Source organism: Dasypus novemcinctus, chromosome 2 (genome assembly GCF_030445035.2).
Source record: "Dasypus novemcinctus isolate mDasNov1 chromosome 2, mDasNov1.1.hap2, whole genome shotgun sequence".
NCBI lineage: Eukaryota > Metazoa > Chordata > Mammalia > Cingulata > Dasypodidae > Dasypus > Dasypus novemcinctus.
The window spans coordinates 15,129,106-15,152,584 of NC_080674.1; the positions used below are offsets into that span (position 1 = coordinate 15,129,106).

Here is a 23,479-nt window from a genome sequence, read left to right on the forward strand (position 1 = left end):
AGTGCTTTCAGGTTGAGGGCCTGGAGTTTATTCTGTTTATTTGCTCACTCAACAATCCATTTTTACTCTAGCACGCTTACAGACTTCTTTTAAGACTTCTTACTCCTGTGAAAATGAGGAAAGGGTTAAAATGAAATGGGATCCTTTTTAGTCTGCAGCCAGCAGGATATGGTCCTTTGCCTTTTTTTCTTAAATTTAGAGAGAAAAAAAGAAGTGCTTTATTAATCACAGATGTCCCAGATTTACAGACTGGGGCTAGAAAGGGATTTCTCTTCTCCCAGCAGCTTTAGTGTGGTGTGAGTGCTGTTGGCGAACCTCTTTCCTGCCTGGGGCTGAAGGGGAGGGCTCGTGCTGCCCCCGTTTTTCTTGAGCTTTTCCTTTATTTTGGGAAGAAATCCAGCATGGACTTTGTGTGAACTCTGACTTCAGCAAAGAACCATCTATGTGGATTTTTTTGTTCCCCCACAGTGAGAGGAGATAAACTTTACTTGAGCTCCTCTCTTGGCCCTTCAAGCAGATCACGAATGGCTTTCTCATGAAGCATCTTTTTATTAAGTGACTGTGATGTGCCGAGAGTATGTCATTAGCTGAACTTTGCTCTGTCCCGTTAATAAAGGGCAAGTCATTAAAACAACAGGAACAGAATGAAGTAATTCATTTCAGTGGCTTCCTTCAGACCTCGTACATCAAAAAATGATTCTAGCACCTTCTAGACATCTTGCCAGGCCTGCGATTACAGAAATGATTCAGCCCTAACTCCTGCTTTTTCCATACCCATGATATGCATAAACGCAATGCAGCAAGTTCTTTACTGCCACCGTACATCTGAAACTGCACTTTACAGTTTATAAGTCTTACTCATGCCTGTTATTTAATCTTACTATAGCTCAGGGAGATGCAGTGACTCAGATGGCACAGAATTTGCCTGGGATCTCAGCTACCCCCTGGGATCCCCAGGTTCAAGCTCAGACCCTGTGGCTAGTCTAGGTTCTCTCTGATGGCCACAGTTGGTCTTTGATCTGGGCCCTGAGTCTGCAGTGTTTCTCCAGGCAGAAAAGAGGGAAGCTCCTTCCCTGACAAGGCCGGGGCACTGGCTGCTTTCTCGTAGGCGTGGTAGTTGCTGCTGGGGTGAAAAAGCCGAGGCCTGAGTATTGGCTGTTGGTCCTTCCAAGAAGGGTAGGCTTGAGGGCGAGGAGAGAGACAAAGAACTGAAGACGGGACACCAAAGCCAATGGCAGTGCTTTGAGTAACCGACTAGTGATCGTCCCATTTCTCGGGCCAGTCCTGTCCTGAGCTCTCTTTCCATGCCCGCGCCTGTGCCCACATGAGGGTGCCGCTCACGCATGCCCACCACGACCGCGAGCCGCTCCCAGCTGGCTCTTCCGTGCCAGAAAGCGCCATGTACACAGGTAAGCGAGGCAGTGGTTAGAAGGAGAGCCTTGATCTGCTCTCCAGGATCGTCTTTTAAGAAAATAATTAACACACTCACGGACATAATTAAGATTAGAAGCAATTTAAGTTCATTTCAAAACAGATGAGGAGGTACCATGAAGTCAGGAAGGGTGGTCTTGAGTTAGTTGTAAGCATGCATAGGCTTGGGAAGAGGGAAACCAGAGAAGAGCGGCCAGCGGTCATTGGTTCCGTTCACTTGCTTGCTCGTTCATCGTCCTTTCACTGACTTGCTCCAGGCATGTGCCAGGAGCCTACGGCAGTGGCGCACATGCTGTGAGCAGGCCAGGCAGGGCCGCTGCCCGCAGGAAGCCTGCGTCAACATCGGGGTGCTTCCTGTCTCGCAGGCAGGGTTTCCTTGTGCAGTTACCACGTCGGGAAGTCAGTGGACGTGACGCTCTCCCCGAGGACCGCTCTTGCTCTGTAGACTGAGCTGTCCACCATCCAAGGCTGAGCCCAAGGCCAGGTGTGGGTGGAGGAGGAGCTCGGGGCGGGGGGAGCTGGCCACTCGGGCTCCTTCCCCAGGCCCAGCGCACCAGCCATCAGGGTGCTTCCGGAAACACAGCCACATGCAGACCGGTCATTTTGGGTCTTCCCAAGGAGACCTAAGAATTCGAAAGCTCTGTGTATTAGGTTAAATTACGTCTGTTATCTTGTGCCCAGTAACATTGGTGACATGAACTCTACTAGAGATACCAGCGGCACTTGTGACTTAAATTAAAAATTGCAACAGAGCAGTTGGTAAAGTGAGCAGAGTCTGTTCTTCTAGTAACTGAAAACAACAGCAGGCACAGTGTTTGCTTCTGTTAGTGAATGTATTAAGTTTAATGTTTAAACCTTTTAAGCTCCTGATCTGTGCATTATGTCACCTTCCCGCAAAGAGCATATAAACAGAGTGTTTATACAGTCATTGATCTAGGCAAGAGGAGTTCCTTTATTGAAAAGAAAAAAAATCTCTAATATATTGTATTTTCCTGAAGTGTCAAATAGCATTAAGAATTGGACATGACATTATTGTTAGAAAATAAAGTAGAAAGACAAGGTGTCACTTATCTGCTTTACTTTTGTATTTGGTTATTTTTTTCATTGCTAATCACAAGACATTATGGCTTATGTGTCATATTTGCACTAGACAAAATGCTGATCTTAGAGAGAGATGGGGAAAATTTTCCTCCACGTTTTCAGACTTCCAAAAAAGACTTTTTTCCCCAGGTAAAATTAAAAATTCAACAAAATTCCATTCTTAATTCGTAATTACCAGTCACCCCTAAGCTAGGAGTATTCCAGTAAAGTGAAATAATGTCCCTGGAGTAATTTGCCCGTGGCTCATTTTCTCGCCTCCTGAGGGAGAGGGCCCTGCCACCTGCCCACAGTGCCTCCCCTCCTTCGGCTCGCTCACTTCCCTGCAGCCCTGCCCCTGAGGGCTGGACGGAGACTGGGTCAGAATTCCCGGCAGGCATCCAACGTGCTGCCCTGCTCCCAGGCCAGATCCCTCCAGATTTTCACTCTTAGGCACAAAGACCGTGAAGTGGATTGGTAAGCCTAGTTCCCCCTTATTTCACAGTCAAGCGTTCTGCTAGGGGGTGTGGATTTAGCTTTATTAAAGTAAGGGAACCTCCATCAGTGACTGCCCATCGCCTCTTCACCCACCTGGGGCACCCGCCCCCCCCTGGTGCCACCGCCCTCGTTCTTGGCCTGTGCAGGTATTCAGCTTCATGCATTCATGTTAAAGAAGTGACTGGCCTTAAATACAGGCTGCAAATCAGCTTGCTCTCTTTCATTTGACTGGTGATTTCTGACGTTTCCATTCAACAAAGACTTAGCGCCTCCTGTATGCCAACCACTGTGCTGGCCCTGTCATAAAAGAAACAAGACAGAGGAGCCCCTGCCTTCGTGGAGCTTATAGCCTAGCAGTCTAGTACATGGGCTACTCAGGCCCGGCTCATTCCAAGGCCAGTGCAGCGCTGCTTCCTCCAGGCAGCCTTCCCTGCTCTGTCCATCTGTTTCCCCTTCTTCTCAACCTGCCCCCATAGCGCATGTCATATTCTAACACATGTAATAATTATGTGAAAACACTATCTGGTGGTCCCATACCTGAAGAGGTGAGATTGTATTCATCTCTGTCCCAGTGGCAAGTGTGGGCCTTGGCTCTGAGTTCACAGCCCAGTAAATGGCCAGGAAATATGTCACCTGCTGAGCCCAGCACAAAGTCCTGATGATAGCTGGTGCTTTAAAAAAAAAAAAAACAAAACTTTAATCGGTTAAATTCTCAGCTGACATGTGGATTTTCCAAGCTCTCCTCTCCTCTTTGTGCTTTCTCTTGTCAGCCAGGGTTCCTGAGGCCAGGCACCGGGTCTTCCTGGTTGACCTTTATCCTAAATTAGCACCTAAGAACGTCCCCAGCAAGTATTTACTGCCTGCTTATTGTTACCTTAACGGTTTCACTCTCTGCTACCCCTTCCAGGTGGTACTCAAGGAAAATGAGACATTTGTGGATGTGGAAGCATTTCAGTAACTCTTTAAAAATACGTCTCCACACAAAAGGGCTAAGAGAAGGTTAGTCCTCGGAACTGAAATGCAGTGTCCTTTAGTTGTAAACCAAAGTCAGCCTCTGAGAAAATAGATTTTTAAGAACGAGTGATCCCGCCTAAAATGCCTCATCTGTTTATGGAAGATTACACCACACCCCTGCCAATTCATGGGTTGAGCCATGGCAAAAATGGGACAGCAGTTAGAGGGGTATCCGCTGTGCGGTCCCAGTGTCCAGAGCATGAGCACGAACCTGTTCCTACGTGTAATCACAGGACTGGGGGGAATTTGCTCTCTTACCTTTTAACCGCAGCACATAATGGTCTCCAGTGCCACAGCATTAAATGCAGCTAAAGCAGGTGTCTGTGTAAAGGAAGACTTCCAAAGATTAATGTTCATTACTTGTTAGCCTTCAGTAGATTTAAGAAAATGATAAACATAGCAAACACCTTTATTCGTTTTCATCATCCCATGTCCTAAAGCAATACACTTACCATTCATCTGTGGTGAAGAGCTGGAGTCAGGTGCTCAGCAGGAGGCCACATTGGTCAAGGTCACAAGTTTCACTCTAAAGAAATGCCTCGGGGTTAACTATGGACTTGTTGAGTGTTGGGGTTAACTATGGACTTGTTGAGTGTTGATGTTACCTAAATATAAGGCATCCCTTTTTTCTCTTGAAAAATTGTCAACCTGGGTTTGACTGTAATTCGTTTTTGAGAGCCAGTGACACCATTCTTTTGCATCTATTTTCTGCATTGCATTTTGGTTACTTTAGAAAGGTGTATTAGTCAGCCAGAGCGGTGCTGATGTAAAATACCAGAAATCTTTTGGTTTTTATAAAGGGTATTTATATTTATTTGGGGTAGGAGCTTACAGATACCAGGCCATAAGATATAAGTTATTTCCCTCACCAAAGTCTATTTCCACACGTTGGAGCAAGATGGCTGCCGACGTCTGTGAGGATTCAGGTTTCCTGGGGTCCTACATTCCTGGCTTTTCTCTGGGTTTAAGATTCCTTCCTTCCTAGGGCTGGCTTCTCTTTTCCTCTGGGTGCTGACTTCCCGGGGTTCCAGCTTAAGTCTTCAGCATCAACTCCAAAATCAAAGCTCCAACATCAGAAACCCTCAACTCTGTTCTTTGCCATGCCTTTTATCTGTGAGTCCCTACCCACAAGGGGTGGGGACTCAATGCCCTAATCATAACTCAATCATGCCCAGGTACAGATCAGATCACAAACATAATCCAGTATCTGTTTTTGGAATTCATAACCATATCCAACCGCTACAGAAGGATTTCTTCTCACATTGCTATTAAATACGTGCTGTTGTTATTTTAATTGTTGCTGATATTTACTCAGCAACATGTGCATCACTTTGGTGTGGCTGACATTGCACAAAGATGCCACGTGCATCGGGGGAGTTTACTGGGAGCAAAACCAGGCTTCATCTCCCAGTGAACCAGTTCACTTTACTCTCCACAGACTTGGCTGCTCCTCTCACAGTCTTCATCCTTGACATTGAAAGAAGCAGTTTTCCAAATATATGCTGTTTGTCACAAAAGTCTGATCAGGTCACATCAATCAAGTCTCTACAGTTATATTAAAATTGAAGAATTGTACTTTTATTCACTGACAGTCAAAATAAAATATATATCTGGCAAGATTAGTTTTTGATAAGTATGCCAATTGATTAAAATATTTTAATTTCCTTTAAAATCCTTTCTTTTGGGTGGGCTTTTGTTGAAGAAAATCAGTACATAAAATTTTTAAATTCTGACTTCCATTGTCTTTCAGACGTTTCAAGTGATGAATGGCATTTTAAATCCATGTGGTGATGATACTGCTTTTCAGGATTGGGGATTGGGGATTTTTAGAGGAGGGCACGTCTTGAGAAAGAACGTATCTGGCAGCACTCGTTTGGTACTGGTTAAGAAGGGCGTGCGCACTGCTTGAAGTGTGACCCTCCTGGCGTCGCCGCCTGTGGCTGAAGGCAGTCAGCAGAGCGGCGGCCCACCCGCACTGGGCACAGCCGTGCAGCGCCCAAGCCTGCTGGCCCGGGGGCCCGTGAGCGCACAGGCTCCTGGCCGTGTCCCTCACGCCTCCCGTTTCCTCCTTGTCCGGCAGACTCGCTGTCCGTCTCCAGCAACGATGCCAGCCCCCCCGCGTCGGTGGCTTCCCTCCAGCCCCACATGATGGGGGCGCAGAGCTCCCCAGGCCCCAAGCGCCCAGGCAACACACTGAGGAAGTGGCTCACGAGCCCCGTGCGGCGCCTCAGCAGCGGCAAGGCTGACGGGCACGTGAAGAAGCTGGCGCACAAGCACAAGAAGAGCAGGGAGGTCCGCAAGAGTGCAGACGCCGGCTCGCAGAAGGACTCGGACGACAGCGCCGCCACCCCGCAGGACGAGACCGTGGAGGAGGTGAGGGCCCGGCGGGCGAGCCGGCGGCGGGCTGCGGGGCCTGGCATCGCCGTGGAGGGCCAGGGACGGGGGCCCTCCTGACGTTTCCTTTCCAGGACTGTAGGAACGCTTGTTTGCCTCAGGAGTAAACTAACTTGCTTCTGTTCTCCTGTACTTAACAAATCCTCAGTGGCTGCGTCCCCACTAGGTTCTCCGCCTGGCAGGCTGTGGGTCCAGTGGGGGCAAGACTCGAAAGACGCCCGGGACAGCTGTGCCCGCTCAGACCCCGTTCACGCTGCTGCTAGGAGCCGGGGCTGAGTGCCTGGGCCCTCTCCTCTTTCCCTCTCCTCCGGGGCAGGGCCGGCAGGGTGGCCAGTGCTGCAGAAGCTCTACGCAGCGCCTGCGCGCCCAGCATGCCCACGAGCCAAAACAGGGACCGGGCGCACTGGCAGGGTTAGCAAGGAAAGCCCCAGGTGTACACAGGGAAGGAATGCGGAGTGTGTGCTTCCTCCTGTTTCCTTCCCCCCAGTGTCTTGGCTTGCTTCTTGTCCTGAGTAGAAAATATGCAGTGAACTTTACTTTGTTAACCCAGTAGTAGACACTGGATTCTTCCCATGGCACTGAAGATAAATGAAAGTAGGTCAGGCAGGAATGTTTTTTTTTATCCTTTAGTTCAGGGACATTTTAACTTCTACTGGAAGGAACCAGGAGCCACGATAGCTCATGAAGTGTGGGCCTCATTGGTGAGGTGCCCTCAGAGGTTTTGAATGTACTTCCAAGTCCTTCACTCGCTGGAGAAGGAAAAGGGCACAGAGAGAAAGGATAACATTTGCATCATTTAATATTTTGCACATGTGTGTTTTCTGCTGTTTTTCCCAGCTGTATTTTTACAATTGGTTTCCACTGAAGTGTGTAGTTCATTATGTACTCATGTGCCTATTTTATAAATCTGTTTTACTAGAAACAAAACCGAATTTTTTATCCAAAAGCAAGAATAGAGGAAAGCAAATGTGACACATAGTTCAGATTCTTAAAAATGAATCATCTTTTCCCCTGTTCCTTTGTTTCATTATTTCAGTGGCTTTTATTCTAGCAAGATACCAAAAATAACTTGAGACAGAGGGACTGCATTGACCCGAGCGTCAGGGCTGAACTTTGCAAACCCTCTTTGGAATGGGCTTGGTGAAGATGAGATGTGCTGAAAGCCTCCGCGATGGCGGTGGCCCCGTGCAGAGGCACACTCAGCGTCCCTCCTTCCGCCCGCCCGTGCTGGCGAGGGGGAAGGGGATGAGCAGTCGGGTATGGGAGTCGCGGGTTCCTGCCGACGCGGGTCAGGCTCTGCGAGCCGGCCTCGGCAGTTGTGGCCGAGGGCATAACCAGCAAACGTCGCTTCTTTTTCAGAGAGGCAGGAACGAGGGCCTCAGCAGCGGCACGCTCTCCAAGTCCTCCTCCTCAGGCATGCAGAGCTGCGGAGAAGAGGAGGGCGAGGAGGGGGCGGACGCCGTGCCGCTGCCCCCGCCCATGGCCATCCAGCAGCACAGCCTCCTCCAGCCCGACTCGCAGGAGGACAAGGTAGGCGGGCGGCAGGGGCGGAGGGGTGCCGGCGCCGCCGGAAGGTGCGTCCCCTGGGCCACGCTGCGTGCCAGCCTCGCAAGCGTGGTGCCTGTCCAGGCAGATCTGGCCTGTTTTCACCCCAAAAGATGAGCCTTAAGAGCCACGTAAAATCAAGACCAAGCCAGCAATACGCAGTTCTTTGTACACATGTGGGTGTATACCTTAGGTTCAATGCACTTTAATAATCCTTCAGATACTTCGATGTAACTTTAATTTTTCTTTACGTATTGACTAGAGTCCTTGAGAGAACAAAGAAATCGCATATAGTCCTCAAAGTTATGTCTCCACGGTAAATCCCAGGCCTTCTTGCTCCGGCCATTAGGTGTCTTTGCGCACGAGGCTTCGTTTAAAGATGAGCTGGTGTGATGTCCGTCTCCTTTTTCCAAACTGTGGCATGCAGGGTCCGCGCACTGGAGAGTGGGCACAGTGTTAGGAGCGCAGGGAGGAGCTGAGGGTCCCGAATCTTTTCTTTGTATGTATGCAGAGCTTCCAGCCAAGCTTTCCTTGAGCTCATCGAAAGCTGCTTTGTACATGCCAGTGGCAGAACCCTAAAACCAAAATTTCAGAAAGGAAGCCTGGAAAATGTCGCTGGCACAACCATCTTAATACCCCGGCCCCATCGTGTGCCTCAGAACTGTCAGGTGTTGAAAACGGTGGTATGAAGTCGTTACTGGTGATTTTTGGTGGTGGTTTTTTTGGCAGTAACTACGTTTTCTGAATAAAACAGATGGGTTCGACATTCTTTTCCTTTCCTTCCCTTTTTAATTCTCACCAGTACGAAGCAGTCACTTGGGTGACTGCTGCCTTCTCCTGGTAGACCTGCCATAGTTCAGCACCTGACGGCCCTGAGGCCGGAGGATAACGGCCCAGGCCAGCCGGGCCTTCGATGTGGCCAAAGCCAGCTGCCTCTTCAGCCCCTTCCCTCTTCCTTTTCTGACACCCCGTCCACAGCAAGGGCACGGGCGGGTCTTCGGGCCGTGGTCGTAAGCTGAAGCCTCTCGCTCGGGTCGGAGCCCTGCTGTGGGTGCTGCCCCCGCACCGTGTGGCGGGTGGAAGGCAGGGCGCACCCCAGTGAGGGGGGGACCCGAGCCCCTTGCCCGCCTCATGCGCCCGAGCAGCGAGCCGAGTGTGGGCTGCGCTCTCTTCTGCTCAGGCCTAAGCTGGTTTGTAACGTCCTAAGCTGGACAGCCTTTAAAGGAGAGGTGGAAAGGGTGCCCCTGGGCGTCTCTCCCCAGCCAGGGCCCAGCCTTGTTGACCTGCTCACCACGTAGAGAGCATTTACCTCCATTCCAAAAAGGAACCGCACTCTCCTTTCCAAAAAGGAACCGTTTCCTGTTTGTAGAATCATTTATTGGTTACTGTGTTACTTCCTTGAGTATTATCAATAGCAATTCATTTTGAAAAAAGAAAAAGAAGCTATAGTGTTGTTCCTAGACAGTCTATATCTTATGACTAATTTTTGGTTTTGTTCTGTTTTCTCTTTGTGTAAACTTTCACTGCAGCATTATGTTGATTTGTGTTCTGTGTCCGTTTTGGCTCAGTTTCCTTACCTTTCCATTTGAATTTTTTTTCTTGGTTTTCTTCACCCCATATTCCAGACTCCATTAGAGCAAACCATTTGGTTTGCAAAGTACGTATTCGAACCCACATATGTAAAAGCCTCATTGTAAACGTCTGAATCTGTGCCTGTCTACCATGAGGCACGCACCCACGGCAGCTGCCCGTGTTGCGTGCGTCCCTGCTGTCCTTAATATGAAGCAACGCTCATATTAGGCCCCTGTCCTAGTTTCCAATTAACTTATGGCGCAAGTAATCCGCAAACACACCGTGTTTGCTCATTACTGAAACTTGAATTTAGTGGCCCCTCACCCGGGCTCCTTTCCTGTCGACTCCTTTGCACCCTCGGTCCTAACCATAAATGGCGCCTGGTAGCTTGTGCGGCCACACATCTTCTGTACTCTGCACTAGCATTGGGGAAATGGATGGCACAGAAAAATGGTGAGCTTGTCCCCCCTCTCTTCCCCGTCCGGTCAGTGCGCCCTGGCTCCTTCCCTTTCCTTTCTTTTTCCTTTTTTTTTTTTTTTTTTTCTTTTCTTCACCCCGAAACGCAGTAAAGCCATTTTTATTGTACTGTTTCTTTTCCTGGCTATTTAAGGAGTCACTCGTTAAACCTTAAGCCTCCTCCGTTGATCAGATTCTGTACTTTTTCTCCTCCCCGCTAGCCCAGCCAGCATTTGAGAAAGTTAGTTGAGGATGCCCAGTCTCCTCTCTGAAAGACATTACAGTGTTACATGACTGCCGATTAAAAACAGACTTTGTCTGCTTCCCACATGTACCCCAGAACAGGTTTATTTAACGTTTCATGTCAGACTATTGTAAATTTAAATGGATGACTTTAAATAAATGCAAACAAAGACAAACTTATGGTCTTTTTGTCTGGAATTACTTTCAAAGAGAGATGGAGCTTGCAGGGGAGCTTATTGTCTGTCCAGTACTAACGCGAGGCTTCCCCTCCCCTCTCTCTTCCTAACTTCTTCCCTAGGCCTCTTCTCGCTTACTAGTCCGCCCCACCAGCTCCGAAACGCCGAGCGCAGCCGAGCTGGTCAGTGCAATTGAGGAGCTCGTGAAAAGCAAGATGGTAAGGCTTCCCCAGGAGTGCGTGAGCCATGGAAGCTGCTCTCGAGTGCACCTGCAAACGGCCCTTCCCCGTGGATTGCTCTGGTCTGCAGGATGTGGCTGGGGCGTAGTGCACAATTCGAGAGCCTCCGAGACCACCCTCAGGTTCAGTCATTTTCCAGAAGGACTCACAGGCTCAGAAAAGCCATTAGAGTCATGGTTACTTTTTATTACACCCAGATGATGCAGAGTAAAATCAGCCAAGGAACGAGGTGTCTAGGGGGAGGTCCAGGAAGGTTTCAGCTCAGGCTGCTAGTGGTCCTCTCCCAATGGCGTCATGCAGCTGGCACTAACCTCTCAGCAGCAAGCTTTGGTGTCCAGGGTTTTTACTGGGGTGTGGTTGACTGCCCACGTGGCTTCCCTTAGTCTCCAGCCCTCCAGAGGTCAAGATCCCATGTGGCCCAAGGCCCCCTACCATGTATCACGTGGTTAGCCTAGGCTATCTGGGGTGGCCCACGGCCCCCAGGAGAACAGAGACTGTCAGGGCATTCCAAGGGCTAGGAGGTGACCTGCCAGGAGCCAAGGGCAAAGGGCAAGCTTCGCTCTTCACTGCACAAACGTGGACTGCTTTCCCAGCACCATCATAGCAAGTGTGGTCAGTTTCAGTATTTTCTGAAGATATATTCAGGGTTCCCCTAATAAAAGCCTGAAGCCTCTCCACTAACCCACTCTCCACAGATAACTGAGCAGCATGATACGATTTCCTCCAGACGTTTGCTTTGCATCTGTGGTGTCCATGGGGCACAAACTTTGTTTTATCAAAAGGGATTATTCCATTTTAAGATTCTAAGACTTAATATACCCTGAGGATCTTCCTATATCCGTATATTCAGATTTACCTCGTTCCTTTTAATAGCTGTATAAAATTACATTATGCAGACGCATCCATATTACGAGCACCATAGGCTTACTCTCAACCAGGCTCTGTTCTAAGTGCCAAACTTGTAGTAATTTCTGTGTTCCTCATAACAACCCTGAGGGGTAGGCATGCACTGTTTTTATCCCATTTTTCAGTTGAGAAAACGGAGGCATGCAGAAAGTTTAAACACTTGACTAGCTAGTAAGTGGCAGAGCCATGGTTATACTATAATTTATTTAAACAAACCCCTTATGAAACACATTTTAAAAGTTATTTCCAGTTTTTCACCGCTGTAAGCATCCATGTTCATTACATGTGTGAGATTGTATCTGCCGTGTAAATTCCCAGGATTGGAATTGCTAAATCAAAAAGTATATCCTGGGAGCAGATGTGGCTCAAGCAGTTGAATGCCTGCCTCCCACATGGGACATCCTGGGTTCAGTTCCCAGTGCCTCAACAAAAAAAAAGCAAAACAACAAGCAAACAGACCGAAAAACCAACTCAAGGGGACAGATGTGGCTCAGTGGTTACATGCCAGCCTCCCATATACAAGGTCCAGGTTCTATCCCCAGTCATAGTAGCGCCAAAAAAAAAAAAATTCCTTAAAATTAGGAATTTCTCTTTCTTCCATCGAATATTAACTAGGTTGCTGATATATCATGTCCATTTCTTTATGAACAGCCTCCAGTGAAACTGACTGACTAGGTTGAATGGGAATTCTACTAATATCAATTCAGATGGACACATGTTGCCCAACCATAGCTGGGAAGTTCTCCCTAAGCAGTACACTGTGTTCTGGAGCGAATCCGATGGGCTTCGGAGTTAGGCAGGAAGATTACTAAGACTTGGTAGAAAACTCCGGAACTCTGACTCCGCTGATCACAAATTGGAATTATTCCAAAATAATCTGAGTTATAGCCACATCCTTGATCTTTTATTCTACTAATGGTGTAAACAAAGGGTGTTTGCTTAACTCATATTCAGAGAGTTTTTAAGCACCTTTAAACACTTTAAAAACAGCCATTTATCCATATTAGTCGTGTGATCATTTAAAATCATTCTTATCTAATAATTGAAATAGTTTTCCCAAAGAATTTTGTGAGATAACTTGTTAACCCCTCATTCTGCAAGGATTTAAATTGCATTCCATGTTAAGATGTCTGATTTACTTGTAATTCATCTAGGCCAGCTTCTCCCAAATATATGCTGTGATCCCTTTTGTGGCTTTTACTGGCTTATTCCCCCTTTTTCATTTCTACTCACATTATGCTCTTCTGAAGTCAAGAGGCATAGAGCTATTGGTATTGTAGAAAGAACATAGGCTTTGGAGTCGGAGAGACTTGGGTTCACATCTCCTCCTACAAACTGGAATTACTTAGGGCAAGTTCCTTAGACTCTGAACCTGTATCTCTCACCTGCATAAACCTGTTTGTTAAGCCCCTGGCACTTCCATTCACATGGCATGCCCCAGTGCCTTCCCTTCCCCTTTCCACAACCATATTTTTGCTTTAGCATGATGGACTCATCCCTTCTTCCTTCTGCCATGGAAGGTAATTTGGAGTCTGCCCTCTTGGTGCATTGATTTCCTGTCTCTAACGCTCTCATGTCTGATGGGAATGACTTCTTGGTCATGTAAACTCAGTCATTTTAATGCTCTTCAGCCTACCCTGCTCCCTGGGACCCTCAGTTGCTCCTGCGTATCTTGCCATGTGCCAAAGATCCTGAGCCATTGGGCCATATGTCCTTGTAGGTGATCCCCCAGACCATGGCACCTCTGTAATTAGATTTGTACACTGTGTATGTTCATCCTCCAAAAGCTGTGTATTAATTCATAAAATTGAGCAAGAGAGGGGAGTTATCAGTTGTTACAGAGTACATTGTTCAAAGAACAGAAACTCCAAACCTAGGCTGTGGCTGAGCGTGAGGGTCTCGTCCTCGCTCGGGCCCAAGAGTCGGGGGGGCTTGCTCCTGCCAAACCACCGGCGGGGGGTGCCCCAAGAGGGAGCACCGGTTCTCCAGGCGTGGGGGACGCGCGGTTGGGGAAAAACCACGGAGACCGCTTGAGCGCAAGAACAGGTCTGCTTTATTACGGAAGTACACTTGGTTATATAGGGTTGGGTAGAGGGAGGAGTAAGATATAGGGAGGGCTAGCTGAGAGGTTTGGAATAGGGGAGGGGAAAGGGGGAGTGAGAGCTGGCCGGATGTTGGGCTAGGCGGGAGATAGAAAGGGGGAGGGCAGCGCCGGCCAGCCGCTAGCAGCAAAGGCCTAGTCAGGCGTGGTCACCTTATCTAGGCCCAGTGGGCAGAGGCGGTATCACTTCTTGCCGCACCGTTTGCAACTGTGGCAAGCCGGGTGCCCTTCCTCCCACATTAGGCCCTGGGGGTTTAACGGGAAAAAGTAAAACCACCCTGAAAACTCTTCTCTGGGATCCTTTCCTGTCCTGCTACCTCCGCATTCTTGACCCACCCGGTATTTTAAAGGTGTGTGTCCTTCCTAAGTATTGGTAATGGGATTATAGTAGCTTGTTGCCACTGTAACTGAACTGGACTTTGGAGTTTCTTATTCTTTGTTGATTCAAATGTAAAAGAGATTTAAAAAATGAAAAGAGATGGATTAAACATCTAACTCAAGATGTTAGAAGGACAACAAGATACGCCAAAAGAAAGCAGAAAGAAGGAATCTATGTAGATAAAAGGAGAATTAAATTTGGAAAACAGAAAAACAATGATCAATAAAACCAGAAGATTGTCCACTCAGAAAAAATAGGCATTATCCAACCTCAAGAAAGTGAAAAGCACAAGTTCACAAATTAAGAAATTGGGCGGAGAGGGGGAGGGATAAACTGAGGACACTTAAATGATTGTGAGACATTACTTTGTGCAACTTCCTGAGAAATCTGGGTGAAATTGGCAATTTCTTAGAAAATTTAATTTACCAAAACTAAATCTCAGAACAGATAGAATATATTTGCAGACCTGTTTTCATGTAAGAAACAGAGAACATTGCCAAGGACCTGGTGCTCAAAAATCAACCAAACCCAGAGGAGTTTACAAATCAAGTCTGTAAAGTCCCAGTAATTCCCGTCAAGAGGCAGCTCTGGGCTGTGGTAGCCTCTCCGCTTGCACATCATTTGTCCCCGCAGGTGGGCAGTGTCCAGGGAGGGAATGTCAAATGTGACGAGCACTGAGCCGTGCCTGTGCCCTCGGCTGGTGTCCTTACCTTTTCCGATGCCCATCTTGATCCAGACAAGTCGCCCCCGAGGATGGGCAGCCTGGGCTGGGCCTTGAGACTCAGCCGTTTTCAGTTCAAGCAGCCATTCCGTCCAGGACAGAAGGGTCTTCACGCGTTCCTCTGTACCGGGCGGAGGACCTCAAGCCTTTCTCTTCCTTTTCTTCTTTTCCTCCTCCCCCACCCCCCAAAAAAGTGAACAGAATCAAATGAATGTCAGCTGTTTCCCAGCAAATCTAGACAGAGGACAGTGCAAAGCTTCCTCCTGTCGTCCTCCCAGACTTGAATCCTCCTACATGTCCTGAGCAGCAGGAACCAAGCTCTGCTACTTCACAGCAAAACATGTTTTTTCCAGTAAAGGTAGATACCTATTTACTTAAAATAGCACTATATTAGGAGCAAAATGGGTTCCTTTACTAACTTGATGTCCTGCCTTTCATAAATGAGAGCAGCAGTTGGTATGTTTTCACAGCTCCGTGGGTTTTGTTTAACAGGTTGAATGTACAGACTGTTCTCCGAGCTCAAGCTGTGCTGCTTAGTAATAAAGGCAGGCTCAGTCTGTTACCTGATGGGGATAGGATCAGCGTTAGCGGTTTAAATTTGATCTGAAGTACTAAGTACTTATAGTTTGTACTGTGCTTTCTGTACAAAGAAGAGTTAGTCACATTTTTCCAGTTCAATCAGTCAGTACTTCTGGATCATCACTATATGTCTAACTACGTGCTTTGGAAATTTTAAAAGAACTATAAACCTTTGCCCCTAGTAGCTTTGGGAATCCAGGTAAAGAGATAAAACCTAATAGGTACCAACTAGAAAGTAACCCATTGCTGATTGTCATCATATTAATTCAGGGAGAGAAGTTATCCATATTCAGTTCACAGATTTATTGAACGCGTGCAGATCTTTGTGCAGGGTTCTACAAGGATATAACAATGAAAACAATCGCCTCAGGAACTGACGTCCAGTGTGAGGAGAGAGTTCTGGAAAAGTCATTGACACAAGCGTGACTAATCCTTCCAATAGAAAGGACATCACAGGGGTCCCAGGGGGGGGAAGAATTTTAGCTCCGTGAGCTCTGCACGTGGAAGTAGGGAAGTGGAGGCTGCACGGGCAATCAGGAAACAAGCCAAGTTTGTTTAAGCTAAAATACAGCTTGCTGGCATTGCTGCTAGCCCACCAACAACGAATATGGCTGCCGTTTTTGTGGGGAAACTGGCCTGAAGAGGTGATTTCAACCACTTCTGATGTGGTCATGCTTTCATTTGGCAGGAATACAACCAAAAAGAAATGAGGAAATAGCTAGAATAGAAATATGTGATTTTAAACTGCTAATTCTATCCAGAGATGGCTGCAGCGCTCTGATATAAACAAGTTGTATTACTTCAGTGTGTTGATGTCTACAAATCCACGACCCTTTTCCTTCTACCTTTCCTCTTTTCCTCGGTTCTTCTTACCTGATTGTTTACGTTCAGGTTTGATTTTGTTTTGTGTTTTCGGTCAAATGCTATGTAATTTCACAAACAAATTATTTCACAATTTTACGAACATAGGCCCTGTATTTCCGACTGAGATTTCCTATCCTACCTTTAGCCTTTCGTAGACCGTGAGCAGGAAGCATTCCTGATGATCTGACTTCCTTTCAGGCACTGGAGGATCGCCCCAGCTCACTCCTTGTTGACCAGGGGGACAGCAGCAGCCCGTCCTTCAACCCTTCAGACAATTCCCTCCTCTCCTCCTCTTCACCCATCGATGAGATGGAAGAAAGGAAATCCAGCTCTTTAAAAAGACGGCAGTAAGACAGAACTGTTCTCGTTGTCGTCTGGTCCTGCCCTCCTGTCTGTCACCTGGAGAAGGGGGGGCTGGGACTCGCCTGAATTAGCACAGTGAGGGGGTCTCCTGTTGAGTAATTGTCCATTTGTTTGTAAAGTCCTTGGAACCCTCTGAGAGCACAGTGAGCCGTAGCTGCAGACTCTGTTGTTCCAGTGGCATCTTGTTCTTGCCTTCCATCACTCATACTTAAAAATAATCTCTCTTCTAGTGGAGAGCTGCTAAACTTCCTGTTGTGTATGTAATTGCGAAGGAGAAAGAAAGCCACATCAAGCTAGAGACAGTCCCAAAAACGTGAATATTTTTCAAACATACCTTAGTAGTAGTGGTCCTCAGTCCCAGTAAAGCAGCTTGTGGTGACAAAAAAGGCCCGAAAAAGAGAACAAAATGTTTAAACCTGCCTTTGAAGAACCGAAAACGCTGTTTGTCAGCTGTGCGCGGATGGGACTTTGTTCCCTGTGTGCTGTATCTCCCACCTCTCTGGCACTTGGAATGGCCTTTGGGATATGGGAGCCCATTAGCACTGATGGGTCGAGCAGACGAAAGAGCAGACAACGAGCCCTTTTAGGCCAGTCGAGGCCCTGGCCTTGTAATTGTTTACTAATAGCTGTGTGGCCTTCGACAGTTATGAACCTTACAAAAAAAAAACCATCTCTGAATGATTTGATCAGTCCCAAGGCTTTAGACGTCTGAGTTCAAAACAAAACAAAACTGCTCCTTCCAGGGCCATGGCTTTACAATCAAGTCTTGTGTCAGCTTCTCATCGTTGCACACGTGCGGACTGCTGAGTCACTTGGGACAAGGAATTTAAGACCCAGTCATTCGAGTTTGGTATATTAATACACAGCCCCGGTAGAGGTCTCCCCTGACAAAAGCAAAAGTGCAGGGAATTCACCCAGAAAACAGAAGAGCTCTTGAGTTGTAAACACTATTTTCCCTCTGCCTCAGCTACGTTTTGCAAGAATTGGTGGAGACAGAGCGCGACTACGTTCGGGACCTCGGCTACGTGGTGGAGGTACAGCTTTCCAGATTTATTAACCTTACAGCAACCCCGTGAGGTGTCCTTTTAAACAGTCTAAAGCCGATACCTTCTCAAAAGCTTTTACATTTTTTTGACTAAAATAATCAATAATGTAGTCCTGAAAAATATAGAATTTCTCCTCTTAACAATCTGTACTCAGTTGTAGAAGCTTCATTTTTGCCCAGTGCATCCAACCATTGTATTAATTATATGGGAAGTTTGCCAACTGGATTATTTTACAAGAGTGGGTGTCACCACAGAAGTGAGACTGTAAATGGTTGACAAAACGCCCTGTGGCCCAGCCGTAGATGCAGCTCCACACTGAACCCCCTGCCCCTGTGCTTAGAGCTTGGTCAGCGGCTTGTGGTTCTGCACAGACCACGGGCCTCACGCTTTCGATTCACCAGCACTTGGAAGTGCTCTGTAGTCATAGCCAGAGTGCTGTGTTGAATCAAGGGTAATCCCTTTCATTAAGGTCAAGTCATAATCCCATTAATAATTTCAGTTCATCAAAAAGCTCTTTTAGAATATTGAATTCCATCACATATTCTTTCAGCTTTGAAAATCAGTATATTGCAGGAGTTTTAGGGTATGCATCCCATTAAAAGTAATGACAAAGTTAATTATGTAACATGAAAGATTTAACATGATTTGACTGCAGTCAGTGTTAACATGAAGAGAGGTAACTTGAATACTTAAGATGTTCTTGTAAGCGAAATTCCATTTGAGTTCAGTAGAAGTTTTAAATCACATTTTAGCAACTTAATTGTTAAAAATCAATCCATAAAAAGAATGTTGTTAAATCCTTCTTCAACAGATTATGAAAATCTGAAAAGAAATGAAAATTTTCTGATTATATGATATAAATGCTGTATAGGAAATATATTTTTGACTAATATTTACAAGGTGATAAAATGATTTATGAAACCATTTACATTTATTTAAACTCCTTCAGTTTTTTAGAAGAATTTTAATCTATGACAGATGAAAGTTCAGGGAGAAAAAGTTTATAGCCTGGAATCAATAGTATATTTCAAGTGCCAATTAAGGACACTTCTCTTCTTTTTTTCCTTTTTTTTTTTTTTTTTTTAAGATTTATTTATTTATTTAATTTCTCTCCCCTCCCTGCCCCCCCCCCCAGTTTTTCTGTTCTCTGTGTTTATTTGCTGCGTGTTCTTCTTTGTCCGCTTCTGTTGTTGTCAGCGGCACAGAAATCTGTGCTTTCTTTTTGTTGCGTCATCTTGTCGTGTCAGCTCTCCGTGTTTGCGGCGCCATTCCTGGGCAGGCTGCACGTTCTTTCGCGCTGGGCGGCTCTCCTTATGGGGCGCACTCCTTGCACGCGGGGCTCCCCCACACGGGGAACACCCCTGCGTGGCACGGCACTCCTTGTGCGCATCAACACTGCGAGGGGGCCAGCTCCACATGGGTCAAGGAGGCCCAGGGTTTGAACCATGGATCATGTGGTAGACAGACACCCTAACCACTGGGCCAAGTCCGCTTCCCCCTTCTTTATTTTAAAATCAACAGAAACCCTATATGAAAAGTATCCTGTCCTGGGAAGCGGATTTGACCCAGTCCATCTACCACATGGGAGGTCCGCGGTTCAAACCCCAGGCCTCCTTGACCCATGTGGAGCTGGCCCATGTACAGTGCTGATGTGTGCAAGGAGTGCCGTGCCACGCAGGGGTGTCCCCCGTGTGGGGGAGCCCCACGCGCAAGGAGTGCGCCCCATAAGGAGAGCCACCCAGTGCGAAAGAACGTGCAGCCTGCCCAGGAATGGCGCTGCAAACACGGAGAGCTGACACGACAAGATGACGCAACAAAAAGAAAACACAGATTTCTGTGCCGCTGACAACAACAGAAGCGGACAAAGAAGAACACGCAGCAAATAAACACAGAGAACAGAAAAACTGGGGGAGAGGGGGTTGGAGGGGAGAGAAATAATTTTTAAAAATAAAATAAAGAAGGGAGAGAAATAATTTTTAAAAATAAAATAAAGAAGGGAGGGGATATAGCTCAAATGGTTGAGCACCTGCTTCCGATGTATGAGGTCCCAGGTTTGATCCCTAGTACCTCCTAAAAGCAAAAAACCAAGCAAACAAATGAAAACTCCAACACAGGGGAGCCAGTGTAGCACAGTGGTTGAGCACCGGCTGCCTACATACAAAATTCTGGGTTCAATACCTGGTTCCAGCACCTCAAAAAAAAATAAAGAATTGGTTGCAAGACAGTGTCTGTATCTATTTTGTCCTTTTTGACTGTTAAACAGTCAGCAACTACTCGATTCACACATATAATGAAATACAAAATAAACTATTTTAAATATCCAATTATAGGGCTACATGGCACTTATGAAAGAAGATGGTGTTCCCGATGACATGAAAGGAAAAGACAAGATTGTGTTTGGCAACATCCATCAGATTTACGACTGGCACAGAGAGTACGTAACACAGTTGTCATGTCCCGTGGTGCACAGAGCCCACCGCTTCCTAAACTGCGTCTTGTCAGGCAGATGGCCCAGGGTGTTTATTGATTAGTCTCCTGTCATCACCCGTCTAGCCGCACGCAGAGGAGACGCTACCATGCCATGTAGCTTTGTGTCCGAGCGTGGGAAGGTCTGTCCATCCTCTTCTCCCTGGTCCCTCCGTAGAGGCAGAGTTTGGGGAGTGGTAGAAGGCACCGGCCGTCAGGCCTGCCTGGGCTTACAGCCTCGGGCCTGGGCTTGAGCCACGTGCCTCCATTCCTCGTCTACACAGCGTGGGTCCTCATCTCACCCAGCTCATGGTTTTTTGTGAGGAGTGTCTGCATTAATACCTATAAAGCACTTAGAGCAACACCTGCATAGAGGAAGCCTCAGTATGAGTTTCTAATTAACTTTACAATTCCAGCCATCCTTTGAATAAACATAAGTTACTACTGGAGGAGTTTGAAGATACTCATTTTTCCAACTCAGTTTTAATGAAAACAGTAAGTTTGATTTCCCATGTAAAACCAGACTTGATCCCCAGCATGGCCCAGGCCTGTCCCAGTCAAGCAGGAGGAGCTCATCGTGGCACATATGGTCCCTGTGTGTTGCTGAGCTCTCCATTTTAAAAGTCCTCACTCACCTGTGCATTGGTTAGTGCCGGTCATTGAGATTAACGTGGAACGTTTCGGCCACGCTGCTGTGCCCCCGTGTTCTGGACGTGCCTTCCGCTTTCCTGCCTGTGGGTGTACCGCTGCCTCTGCAGCTCAGGGCCTGCTGCCATCACCTCCCAGGTCCTGCCCGCTCCCAGGCCGATGCTCACCTCTCCCCAAAACTGGAACAGGCCAATAGTCCTCTTTTCCTTACAAGTAACATGTGTGGTTGCTTTATAAACTGTGAAGTGCTGTTCAACAATAAGGAGGCATTATCATGACACATATCAAATAGTATCCTGTTTTATTACTTCCATAGTCATTGGATCTCTCCAAATAGAATGTAAGACCCTTGAGCCAGGTGCAGAGTTTTTACTTTCACAGCCCCTGTAATGGCTGATTCACTTGGACTCAGATAAGGGGCCAACTTAGAAGGAGCCCTTGAGTTTATGGGTCGTAGATCATAGCCTTTACCTACAGTCTTCAGTGAAACCAATTTAAGAAGTGGTATTTTCAGCTTCTACTCCCAGGGCTGACTTTTTAGGCTGTGGCAGAGAGGATGAAAATGACCCCACACCTCTGGGACAACCAGTCCCAGAAACTGTTCAAAGATTGGCTGTCAGGATAGTGCATGTGCTTCTGCCTGCCACAGCCTTTGCAAGCTGGGTAATATTAAAGCCCCAAGTGCTAGGGAATTCAGCAGGACATTAACTGGCACGCTAGGTCACAGGTTAATAAAATACCAAGCATAAACGTTAGTGATAATTAAGGCAGCCGCAGCCTGGGAGAATAGGAGAGCACTTGGCCTACAACTAGTTCATTGCTGCTATTGGACCTAGTTTCAGTCTTAGTGGGAGCTAGTGTTTGTTTCCTAGAAACTGATTTTGATAATATTTGAGAAAACTTTATAATAATTGGTACAGGTAACATTTTCAGTATTTTATAAATATCCCATTTACGATTCTTATAAATTATCATGCAATAAATATGAAATTCATAGGTACAAGGACAAAGTTAACTGTCATAAAAAATGACCATTGGGTTTAAACATTTATTTTTCGCTCGGTATTCAGCCAAGTGTATCAGTGCTTGTTTCCTTGAAAAAATATGAATGAAAATGTTATTTGTCCACAGGAAGCCATGATTCCAGCCAAGGAATTCTCTAATTCTGCCTTGTGTTTTTTTAGCTGTGTGTCTCTCTTTGCTTTATGAGCTTGGAGGCTATGTCCTAACAAGATGTTTTCCATGTACATTATACTTGTTAAGTATATACTTGGTGTTTCCCAATTGCTCATGTCAAAACAGAGAATTTTGAAAATGTCAACCTAATTCTAAAATTAGTAGACCAAGTTGGAAATGGTTCTGATATCTTCCTTTCCCTTTGTTTTCAGCTTTTTTTTAGGAGAGTTGGAGAAGTGCCTTGAAGATCCAGAAAAACTAGGATCCCTTTTTGTTAAACACGTAAGTATAATAGCATTGTTTATATTCTGTTCTGAAGTCATCCTGCTTAGTCACTGCTTCATCACATTGAGGAGACCTTACTTATAGTTTTTAAAAGGACATGTGTTAAGAATGATCCAAGCTGTACCACATCAGTGAGCTGACATTAAAATCCCCTCTTGCTTGTCTGCCTACAAATGCTTTGCTCTTCCAGCCCCCTGGCCCGGCTGGAGATTCAGCTAATAACCACAGTAGGAGAGGCTAGTCAGAAGGTGATCAGAGCCAGGCCCAAAGCAGGAGCATGTAGGAAACCCTGTGGGGACTGGGTGTTTGGTGGAGCTGGGCCTGCACCGACACATGCGCAGGTTAATAGCCATGCATGTGTACATCTAAGATAAGAGTGCGAACATTAAAGAGCTTCTTCTTAGGAAAAGTCACTATAATATAGTGAAGAGTTTTTGCATTTTTGCAAATTTCTTTAATTTCTGGCTTGATAGACAACATTATGTATAACAATATATATGAGAATATATGCTTCTGCATTTCGTCTATCATGATAACTTGTTTTGATTGAAGTATGTGAAGAAACTCCATCCTCCCACAGATACCATTGGAAAGAGGGGTATATTTTTATAATAGCCTTTTCAGATCGTTGTAGCTACTTCTCTTTGATACTATGCCAAAACTCAACCAGCAATCATTTCTTAAAGGTTAGTTACAATGTGGAATCTGAAAACTTGTCAGTGAACGTCTCCCTCCCTGTTATATTAATATCCATCAGACTCTGTACTTTGAAAGGATCTTGCCCAGGTTGCATGTTTTGTCCATCATGCACCAGTCATTTGGAAACTATTGGTTCACTCTTTAGGCAGCTCTTCCAGATGTTGGCACATACTGAGCACCACGTATCTCATCAGATTGTATTGGAATCTGTCCCATTCACAGTGGCGGATACATGCTTTCCAGAATTCTAATGTTTTGCTTGAAAGCTCAAATCTTACTTTATTAGCAAACACTGCTGTTTATCTTGAAGTGACAGGCTCGTTTTGTTCGTTTTTAAGGAAACATTTCCCAAATACCCACATGTAAGTAATTATAGTCGGCATCCATCATTCTTTCCAGTAAAAATGAGGTTCCATGAAAAGAGCAGTTGGTTCAGCTCACAACTCAATCACACCAGTGTTCTTCCTTGAGACAAGTGTCGTTTTGATGGCTGAGGTGTACATGGACTTCCCATTTTGTCACAGGAATGCTAAAAAGCTACGTTCTTAGTGGTTGCAATTTAATAAAATGAAAGCGTTCTGTTACTTTATCCAATGATATT

General features: G+C 46.3%; 1 protein-coding gene and 1 long non-coding RNA gene across 4 annotated transcripts in view; one reads left to right on the forward strand and one right to left on the reverse strand.

The window, feature by feature from the left end:
* Positions 1-23,479, forward strand: part of TRIO (trio Rho guanine nucleotide exchange factor) — a 380,125-nt gene that overhangs the window by 331,559 nt on the left and 25,087 nt on the right. For 2 of the 3 annotated variants that reach the window (XR_011645465.1, XM_058306993.1), the window contains exons 35-41: positions 6,101-6,393; positions 7,774-7,944; positions 10,529-10,624; positions 16,394-16,542; positions 17,526-17,592; positions 19,935-20,038; positions 22,107-22,176. Coding sequence is in view for 2 of the 3 variants with exons in the window: in XM_058306993.1 (XP_058162976.1) it covers positions 6,101-6,393; positions 7,774-7,944; positions 10,529-10,624; positions 16,394-16,542; positions 17,526-17,592; positions 19,935-20,038; positions 22,107-22,176 (950 nt within the window). In the remaining variant the exon portion in view is untranslated. The remainder of the gene's footprint in view (positions 1-6,100; positions 6,394-7,773; positions 7,945-10,528; positions 10,625-16,393; positions 16,543-17,525; positions 17,593-19,934; positions 20,039-22,106; positions 22,177-23,479) is intronic. The other variant, XM_058307004.1, reaches the window with a different exon arrangement.
* LOC131280400 (uncharacterized) lies at positions 1,876-3,635 on the reverse strand. Its single transcript, XR_009187948.2, has 2 exons — positions 3,544-3,635; positions 1,876-2,054 (listed from the first exon to the last, which is right to left on the reverse strand). It is a non-coding gene; the product is annotated as an uncharacterized lncRNA (long non-coding RNA).